The sequence below is a fragment of the Daucus carota genome, chromosome 9, assembly GCF_001625215.2.
Source record: "Daucus carota subsp. sativus chromosome 9, DH1 v3.0, whole genome shotgun sequence".
Classification (NCBI taxonomy): Eukaryota; Viridiplantae; Streptophyta; class Magnoliopsida; order Apiales; family Apiaceae; genus Daucus; species Daucus carota.
In genome coordinates this window covers 13,010,365-13,020,896 of record NC_030389.2, presented here as the reverse complement: position 1 = coordinate 13,020,896, position 10,532 = coordinate 13,010,365, and the positions used below count along the sequence as shown (strand labels likewise).

Here is a 10,532-nt window from a genome sequence, read left to right as displayed (position 1 = left end):
GGACATGATGCATTTGAAAGAAGTTACTGGGAGAGGACTGCCCAGCCAGAGAGATAGATGATAAAGAGTAAAAAACTTGCCACTTTACACACACATACATGTATCTAGAAATGTATAATGATTTTGCATCCAAAAGAGAGAATGACATAAATAAAGAAAAGAAGAAAGAAAACACGAATGTGTTTTGAATTTTGATTCACCAATCGTGAGAGTCTCTCTCTGGCCTATGGTTTCTAGAGATGTATTAAAAATGTGTATTTTAAAACTTCTCAAACGAAACGATTCTCGCCTATATTTTACTATATATACACGTCTTCCTCTCAAGCTCTCGCTACTTCTGTTAAGTATAAAGTTATGAAAAATTGGATTTGTTCTCTATTAGTAGCAGCTTCCACCCCTAGAAAATCTGCTCTACAGGTTCGTTATGTATAGTTTAATTGTTTTGCTACAAGATTTAGTATGTAGGTTTACTTTTTGCACAGATTTTGTACATTATCTGCTAAATAATTGTGATACGAATAAGACTTAGATTGAGTTCACTTGGATTGAATGGAATCGAGAAAGAATGGAATGAATTTTGTGCTCTATAAATGGTGTTGATAAAAAAAAATGTATATAATTTTCATTCCTTCAATCATTCCATTCTAACTATTTTAACTGTAATACTAACCGGAATGCTCATTTTATTTTTACATCATGTTTCCTTACGATTTTTATCACAAGAAATTTAGATACATTCATATTTTGTCACTATTATCTCATACTTTCTTCTTTCTCCATAAAACTTTTATATAATTTTTCATTCCATTATCCCCTCGTTCTATTCAATCCAAGTGAACACAACCTAAATGATTAAAACGATTACAATTTAAAAATTCTTGTTATGAACAATTATTTAATTAAAACCACGCATTTTAATATCTCGATAATTTTAGTTTTGGTTTAAAATAATAGCTACTAGTGTCTATCACAGTTATCAAAATATGTATTTTGAGAAATATGTGTGTGTGTGTGTGTATTATGCCGTGTTCAGCATTTCATTATATTTTGAACTATGAAAAACTTAACTTTCATATTTATCTGACAGAGGTATGTAAATAAAATAAAAATGAGAGCTCATACTTTAACTTGTCTGCGGAAAAGAAACCTTGAATAAAATAAAAAAGAGTTATTTGGACTTTGATTAAAAAGAGGAAATAATTTGTACGAATATTATTTTCCTAAAAAAGTAAGTTATTTCTATTACTTAAAAAGAATATATGTGTTGATAGAATAATTTCTGTCCAAGGAATAAGCAATGTGTGTAAATGGTTTATTTACAGGAAAGCTGTGAGTTGAATGCTGAATTTATATAAATTTGATGTTTGCAGGCTGCAGCAGCTTCCACAAGTTTATCAGAAGCTTATTGTATAAGAGTAGCTAGACATATGGCTTCAAATACATCCATGCACAAGGATTTTCATCATGATGCTGATGATCAAGGGTACACTTTCTCTTTAATGATTAGATTTCAAGAAGATTGGATTGCAACATTTGGGTCTAGATATTAACATACTTATGAATCTCCGATGTAATGATCAGATATAAAGGACATGGTTTGCTGCCACCTTTTACGGCTGGGTGGCAAACGAATGAAAAACCTCTTCTCATAGCCAAATCCCAGGTAAGAGGTTTTGATTGTGCTTATATAGTACCACTGTTTACATTAGCATGGCTTGGATCAAGTGAATCGACTACTGTCAACTGATTTTGTAGGGTTGTTATGTCTATGACACGAATGGAAAAAAGTATCTTGATTCTCTTGCTGGTCTATGGTGCACAGCCTTAGGTATATTCTCTCTCTCTCTCTCCCTCTCCCCCCTCCTCTCTCCCTCCCTCCCTCCCTCTCCCTCCCTCCCTCTCTCTCTCACCCCCTCCCTCCCTCCTTCGCTCTCTCCCCCCCCTTCCTCTCTCTCTCCCCCCTCCTTCCCTCCCTCTCTCCCCCCCTCCTCTCTCTCTCTCTCCCCCCTCCCTCCCTCCCTCTCGCTCCCCCTCTCCCTCCCTCCCTCCCTCTCTCTCTCTCTCTCTCTCTCCCTCTCCCTCTCTCCCTCTCTCTCTCTCTCTCTCTCTCTCTCTCTCCGTTCCTGTCCTGTTCACATACTGTCCTTTTAAATTTACATATTTCTGCTGCTATCATTTTCCAGGAGGGAGTGAACCACGCTTGATTGATGCTGCAACTAAACAGCTTAGCACCCTGCCGTTTTATCATTCTTTTTGGAATCGTTCCACAAAACCCACGCTGGTACGCTTATTGTTCACTTGTAAAGCATTTCTCGCCAGACATGCTTTTCAATTATATATAAGTTTCCTGTCAAAATTGTGCAGGATCTCGCGAAGGAGCTTCTGGAAATGTTTACTGCTAATAAAATGAAGAAAGTATTCTTCACAAATAGTGGCTCAGAAACCAATGATACTCAGGTAGTATTACTGTCTTAAGCATTGATGTCTTAGCTTTATTTCTTTGAAATAATAGCTATGATATGAATTTGAAAGCAATAATATTTTTGTAGGTAAAGCTAGTTTGGTATTATAACAACGCACTTGGAAGGCCAAACAAGAAAAAGATTATTTCCAGATTAAACTCGTGAGTTGCCTGACAGATTACGTATCTTCACTTCTCTATTTCTAGATTTCATATCTCATGTAATCTATTCCTCTTGACAGGTACCATGGATCTACTGTTATATCAGCTAGTCTTTCAGGGTAAGCACTTAAAGGTGTTTTTGTTGTGTGTTGAAAAACGTGTTTATTGACAGACCTTTTCTTTTCGCAGCCTTACTCCACTGCATCAGAATTTTGATCTGCCCGCTCCATTTGTTTTGTACACTGATTGCCCTCATTATTGGAGATATCGTATTGAAGGTAGACCTACTCTGCATAACTTAATTCTTGTCACTAACAGAATTTATATTCCAAGTTCTAAGTGGGGTATTCTGAATCATCTAGGTGAGACAGAAGAAGATTTCTCAACAAGGTTAGCTAATAATTTGGAAGAGCTTATCCTAAAAGAGGGACCAGAGACGGTACCTAACCATCCTTTAGATGAATAATATGATTTAAACAAGAAATGATTCTTGGCTGACTTTACTATCATTTGTACCAGATCGCTGCCTTCATTGCAGAGCCGGTCATAGGGGCAGGAGGAGTCATTCCACCTCCAGCTACTTATTTTGATAAAGTGAGCTTAACTTTTGCTTTCCTTTCTATTTGTAATGTGATTAAACTGCTCCATATTAATGTAAGCGATTCGTTTGTAAGATCTTCTCATCATTCGGTCTTGTGTTGAAGTATCCTGCTGATTCAAACACATTATGATAAATATGCATCATGTGCATAATATGAGTGATGTCCCCTTAGCAATAGTTCTTCCTACTCTATCTTTTATGCATAATTGACCCTAACAAGACTATCATATATAATCCTTCTGCAGATTCAAGCTATTGTCAAAAAATATGACATTCTATTTATTGCTGATGAGGTACTCCCATTTCTTCTGCGTAAATTTTAAAGGTAAGCTATGTCTGTGAACGTAGGCGAGTACACCAGCCTCAACCACTGTTGTTTTTGCATTCTAGGTGATTTGTGCATTTGGAAGACTGGGAACTATGTTTGGCTGCGATAAATACAATATCAAGCCAGATCTTGTCTCTGTAGCAAAGGTAAATTCGGACTAAAGTCTGTCTACTTCTTATTTGCTTTTGCCTCGCATCTCTAACTGAAAGCTCCAGGCTCTTACTTCCGGATATATGCCAATTGGTGCTGTTTTGGTATGCCCTGAAGTTTCAGATGTTATATACTCTGAAAGCAACAAACTGGGTATGATTTTGAAACATTCTGACAGTGATTACCACTTCTCTCATCTTGGAAACATTACTTAGTCTTATGTTATGTCAGGTTCTTTTAATCATGGATTCACTACTTCGGGGCATCCAGTCTCCTGTGCTGTTGCATTAGAAGCACTGAAGATCTACAAGTATGCTTTTATAACATCCACTGATTTCAATTCAAAAATTAATTTCACACTTGAATAGCTTTGAAGGTGTAATAAATTCTTCATGACTATGTAGCCATAAACTAACAAGTCTCCAGAGTTGCAAATGGGAGAAATGCAGTAATAACAGTTTAAGTATCAATTTAATTTTTCTTAGCTGAAATACGTATCATCTGGGAGAACATGATCTACTATGTGAGCTAACAAGTCTCAGGAGTTACGAATGGGAGAATACAGTAATCACAGTTTTAAGTATAACTTTACGTTCCCTAGCTAGCTCATAAACATATTATCTGCAAGAAAATGATCTACTATTCTATATACATTTCCATGTGAGATTCAAGTTTCCTGCTTTTCTATTGCACACATGAAGCTGAAATACTAACAAGCAAGAATATTAGTTGCCAAATACATCTTGTTAACATTCCACACTTCAATTGGACCCTTATTACATTTAATGCAACTTTTTCTCGACTTCTCAATATAACACTTGGGTTAACACTCTTAACCTTTTCCACACCTAGCTATGCTAGGACGAAGATTTAGTTAGAGATATTGCAACATGCAGTACAATTTTCCTGGCATCGGGTGGGTATAACTAGATTAGATAGGCATTTATGCATAACTAATGAGTTTGTATCAAGGCTTATCCGAGTGTAGCTGACTATGTCAATAACATATATATATAGTCTTCACCAGATTTTAAATCATGTAGTACTTCATTTCCAGGGAGAGAAATATTGTTGAGCAGGTGAAGAACTTATCTCCGAAGTTTCAAGATGGTATAAGGGCCTTTTCCGACAGTCCAATTATTGGCGAGGTAATTACTGAGATATCTAACTGATTTTGCATGTTAATGCATACTTAGTATATACATTTTCATTTGCAGATTAGAGGAACTGGTTTAATCATTGTGACAGAGTTCACAGATAACAAGTCGCCAACTGATCTCTTCCCTCAAGAATGGGGTAAATTTGTAGTTTTAGGAATGGTAAAGTAGTCATCTTACATGGTTGAATCACCCATGCAACTTTTCCTCAGGCATAGGTGCATATTTTGGAGCAGAGTGTGAGAAGCTTGGGATGCTGGTGCGCGTCGTCTATGACCACATCATTATGAGTCCTCCCTTGATCATCACCCCGACTGAACTTGACGAGGTAATTAGCTCCCACAACTATAAAAGAAGAATTCAAGGATATAAGTATGCAAAGTGCATGATTATGATTCCTAAATTTTGAAATTTTAGTTGATAAGCAAATACGGGAAAGCACTCAAGGCCACCGAGGAATATGTGAAACAACTCAAGGCTAAGCAGAAGTGATCATCTGTTACTCAGCATGAAAAAAATAAGAATGACTATTACTACTACAAGGAATAACCATGGATCCATCCAACATCTACTTCAAGAAATAAGGATGTCGAAAAACGTATGAAATAAAGCAGGCTTTGGAGTATCTTTCAGTATCTAGTGCCTCTGGTTTGCTTGTATGTATATGTAAAAAACAGAGAACAATTCAGGTGGTGAACAATGTAAAGTGTAATTGTTGAGATACTTTAACATAGCTTCAGGACTTGGCAGCTGTGAAAGAGCTCTCTTCACAAGTTTATATATATGTTAAACTTCGGTGTTAATATAAGATATTTCTATTTCAATGTCTTGATCATCTTTTGAATAATCTAAAAAAGATTCACAATGTTTTGTATTCTTATATCCCTCAGAAGTCAGAATATCATCTTGTCTTATGAAGAGAGAATGTAGATCTATTCTACATATCTTGTAAAACTCAAAATTTTATATGCAGAGTTAAATGTTGTATTTAGCAAATAAATTAAAAAAAACAAAAACTTAAAATATTTACTTATCTTTGGGTAATACCGTTTATCTTTGGGTAATACTGAAGTATAGTGGGAATTTTTATTTATACCGATAGGTATTGTTCTGCCCAAAAATCGGCATGGACCTCGGCAGGCCCATAGTCATATATGGATCACGGAGGTGGGCCTGTCCACCTCTATTTATGAAGATTATCTGGTTCCCCTGCCTGGAGGGAGGATTGGGCCGCGGATTCTGGACTCAATGGTTGTTCTAGACTGAGTTCTTTGGGCTCATCATTCTAATAGGCCATCACATTGATGAGCTCCCGCTACTTAGAATATTTATGAAGACTTAAGGAGGACTCTATAGGGGTCATCATCCCTAAAGGTCATCATGAAGATAGAACAGTGAGCCTAGGGCCTCACTATCTCATGGCCTCATTATCCTTGGGGGTCATTATAGATGAAAGTTGCCAGTCTGGGGGGTCCCCATCCCATGGCTCACTATCCAGCTAGGCCTTAAGGAGGACTCTATAGGGGTCATCATCCCTAAAGGTCAGGTGCTTTATTCTACTAAGTCCTTTGGGCTCTCATCATCAGGGCTACGCCTTCCACTTCGGGTTACATCACCCCGTAAGATGATGATCGGGCTCCCTCGCCCCATGGAGGATGATCAGGTTACATCACCCCGTAAGATGATGAATGGGCTCCTTCGCCCAATAGAGGATGAACGGGCTCCCTCGCCCCATAGAGGATGATGAAGACGTGAAGGCTCGTGCCTGGACCCGTTGGGCCCACGAGTATGGATCTCGAGGTCTTTACCTCCGCTTATTGGATCATTATCTACATTTCGACCCGCTCCATGACAGCCTCTTGCCATATGGGCCTAGGCCATGCGAGTATGGGCCTCTTTTGACGGCAGCCCTCAAGGCCCTACGGACCTGGGCCCTGATGGACCGGACTGACACTTAGCCCATGCTAAGAAGTTTGGCCCGTAAGAACTACGTGGTAGCTTGAACCCCTATAAATAAGGGTACGTAGGCCTCTTGTGCTAATAAGCTAATTCTTGATGAGAAACGTCTGAGAACACTTTCTTTCTTTCTCTCGAGGATCAAACCACAAGATCAGCTACACCATCCATCACTCCCCGTCCCATGTTCTTCGGATATTCTTCCTACAATCACGTAAGTGCCCACATTTGTTGTCAACCAATTTTGGCATAGCCTATTTTCCTATTAATCTCCCAAATTCTTTTATTAATTCAGATTATTAATTAATTACTTGGCCACAAGTAATTATCCTCTCTCTGAAACAAGGAAAGAATCAACAATCACAGAAAATATCTCCAAACGATATCTTTTAAATCAGGAAAGTATCACAACTCGAAGATTATATTAGATTAAAATCAATTAATTCAGCATTTTAATATAGCTTATCCCTAAGTCTCTCGGGATAGGCCCAATCCTAACAGAACTGTGTGGGCTTGATCCTATAAAAACATAGGTACGCAGGCATCTTGGGATATGAGATCCGATACACGAGACAAATCGAGATATCTCTCAACCTCAACCTCTCTTTTTTCATAAACCATAAACCCCCAAACTTACAAAATTCTTGTTAACCAAAATCCTCCATTAAGAATTGGCGACCACAGTGGGAGGATTTATTTTTATCTGTGGAGGACAGATAAATCTCAATAATAATGAATATACGGGGTGGGTTACGAGAGGTTTTCATGAAACTCAAATGTACGACCGGTCTGGGACCAAGAATGCAACTGGATTTGGCCACATTTTGGGAATTCCAATTTGGCATTATTAAATTATGAGATAAGTTCTCTTTTTCACCTCATTCCATCTTTATTGCATATTAAATTACGTCATGCATGCGTACAGGTTATATTATTAAGTATTATTGTCAAAAATATTAAATTTGTGCGAGTATTATTTTTATGCTTGTAAAATTATTCGTGAGCCCAAATTCGGGTAACACGTCTATTTTAAAAAAATATATCATACGAGATATTTATGTTTTGGATAATTGTGCGTCTTGAAAATTTCGTACGAGCTGCATCTCTTAAAGAAAAAAATATTTATCAGTACATCTTGCAATTTTGAAGGATTTTACAAGGATCATATTTTTAAGAAAATTTTTATACTGCGACAATTTTCAATCATCATGCTTATTATATGTTGGATTGCGCTTGTAAAATATTTTGCATATTGTCGCGGTTATATATGTCAAAAAAAAAAATATTTCAAACTTGCGAACTGAACTTGTCAAGTAGGGTAGCCTGGGCAAACTTGTAAGTCCTGCAATGCTACACCAACCAAAAAAGAGTCAGCAACTACCAGATGGCGGATACCAAAGTCTGCAGCATATTTTATCGAAGGCCCCGCTCTCTCACGAGCACAAGGTAATCTTACATTATTGAAGGCCCCGCTCCACGAGCACAGGGGTAATTTTTTATGATTGAAGGCCTGTCAATGTGTCACACACATTCGCTCAGGTATATTCATTTGACAAAAAGACTTGTATCTGCTACATCCTGCGTTTTGCTTTGACACTTGAGGAGCGTGTGCGCCAATTCGGGTTCGATACAAATGCCAAGGTCCTAACTTGATAATAAAGTCCGCATGGATTTTAAACTATACAGCTCGCACTTTTAAAAATCTTGGCAGATTTATATCCGGTTTTGGTCCCTACATGATGTCATACTTGCATCTACGCATATACTGCTAGCACTATAATGTCCATATGTTTTACTGATATATTATTTCTAGTTGTTTCAGCGACTACAGGAATTTGTAAGATCGAAGAGTTTTTAGTTCTCCAGTACATCCAGCTACACTGAAGAACTGGGGGTTGTTGTTATGCCATATTTTGGCATAGCCTATTTTCCTATTAATCTCCCAAATTCTTTTATTTATTCAGATTATTAATTAATTACCTGGCCACAAGTAATTATCCTCTCTCTGAAACGAGGAAAGAATCAACAATCACAGAAAATATCTCCAAATGATATCTTTTAAATCAGGAAAGTATCACAACTCGAAGATTATATTAGATTAAAATCAATTAATTCAGCATTTTAATATAGCTTATCCCTAAAGTCTCTCGGGATAGGCTCAATCCTAACAGAACTGTGTGGGTTTGATCCTATAAAAACATAGGTACGCAGGCATCTTGGGATATGAGATCCGATACACGAGACAAATCGAGACATCTCTCAAGCTCAACCCCTCTTTTTTCATAAACCATAAATCCCCAAACTCACAAAATTCTTGTTAACCAAAATCCTCCGTTAACAGGTATCATTAATCGAGAGATATTATGGGAATTCTTTCGAAAATAGTTTTTGTGCATGAACTAACTTATGCAAGATTTTCTAAATAACTTTGTTTATTTGTCAGAGATAACTTATATATGCAGACGTCCGTGTGACGGATGAAAATCCATTTGTGAGTTTATATAATGATTTGTTTATAAGGCTTAAGTTCAGTGGAGACCCCAAATCTTTGGAGACTTGGAGTCCTGCATCTTGACCTTTGATCCATTTTATAATCCAATGGCTGATATAATTTCTATTTATAATTAAGAAAATTTCTTTTCATTACTCTGTATCTTTCTGTAGAGTATGTGTACAATATGTAGAATTTACAATTGACAGTTACGAATCTTGCATCATTTCTGGATGGCGGTTCTCGGCTAATCTATTGTCTTTCATCATGTACCCCTTAATTGTCTCATTGTTCTGCTGTACAGTTGTGTTCTTGTCTCTATTCCATCTTTTGTCACCCCAATAATCTTTTAGGTTTTTGGATGTATTTGGTGTTCTGCAAATGGTTTTACGAGATGAACCTTCAGATTGGTGGCCATTTTATAGATTCTTTATGTCAAATTGCTATCCGATAATAATTCCGCAATAGTTCTGTTGTTCCGCAGTTCTTTAGCTATCCAGTAACTATCTCTCAAAGATTTGCCCTTGATTAAGGGGAGAGTCTATAAGAACATAGGATTGGTACTGTCGTATTTTGCAGGGGTTAGTATCTTGTGCGTGTACGGTTACAACGCTACTATACTTTGACGATATACAGTAATTTTTGATTAAAAAGTAAAAGACACATGTCCTACACATCTACCATTCAGTTTGGATCTAATCTAAGGGTTGTAGATATGGTCTCCAAAGACTCCAAAAGAATAAGTCTCCAAGGAGCCCAACTCTTGTTTATAATATGTATGTGTTGACACCAAATTCATTTAGATTTATGGGTCCATCTCATGAGGCAAACGGTGAGGTAGTGAGGCAAATCCAAGTCACAGTGTATCAAAATAACGTTCTTCTTCATCAATAAACATGCAACGTACTAATTTTGGCCGAGCCAGAGTGCTCAAGATTGTCATGACTCAGATATGTGGAAATTCATTAAAAAAAATAACATGAAAAACATGTGTGCTCTTTCCAAAATATAAAATTATATGATTATGATTATGTGATTATTTATTAATTTACGGTATATTTTATTGTGGTGTGGTTCATATTTTATTTTTTTTATAATTAGATATAATTGTGTGCTTGAATCTATTATTGTATGGGTTGTTTTGTATCCTATTTCATCATTTTTTATTTATTTTTTGTCAGAATTTGAGAAGATTAATCGATCTTATATTATATGATTAGTTACAT

At 36.8% G+C, this 10,532-nt stretch overlaps 1 protein-coding gene across 1 annotated transcript; it reads left to right on the top strand.

Moving 5' to 3' along the window:
* The first annotated feature begins 354 nt into the window (after positions 1-354).
* Positions 355-5,399, top strand: LOC108200542 (vanillin aminotransferase). The gene is made up of 19 exons (XM_017368735.2): positions 355-417; positions 1,371-1,483; positions 1,582-1,663; positions 1,756-1,828; positions 2,184-2,281; positions 2,365-2,457; positions 2,550-2,623; positions 2,704-2,742; positions 2,813-2,901; positions 2,986-3,062; positions 3,143-3,217; positions 3,470-3,517; positions 3,615-3,698; positions 3,768-3,855; positions 3,934-4,012; positions 4,760-4,850; positions 4,920-4,998; positions 5,072-5,187; positions 5,277-5,399. The coding sequence occupies exons 1-19, from the start codon at positions 355-357 to the stop codon at positions 5,349-5,351; spliced, it is 1,536 nt and encodes a 511-aa protein (XP_017224224.1). The 3' UTR covers positions 5,352-5,399.
* The last annotated feature ends 5,133 nt before the right edge of the window (positions 5,400-10,532 follow it).

Bases quoted from the DNA above. Each gene is read 5' to 3' on its own strand.
- LOC108200542 (XM_017368735.2), top strand. From the start codon at position 355: ATGAAAAATTGGATTTGTTCTCTATTAGTAGCAGCTTCCACCCCTAGA. The intron at 1,829-2,183 runs GTATATTCTCTC...ATCATTTTCCAG, and splicing joins TCTATGGTGCACAGCCTTAG to GAGGGAGTGAACCACGCTTG. The intron at 3,218-3,469 runs GTGAGCTTAACT...ATCCTTCTGCAG, and splicing joins CAGCTACTTATTTTGATAAA to ATTCAAGCTATTGTCAAAAA.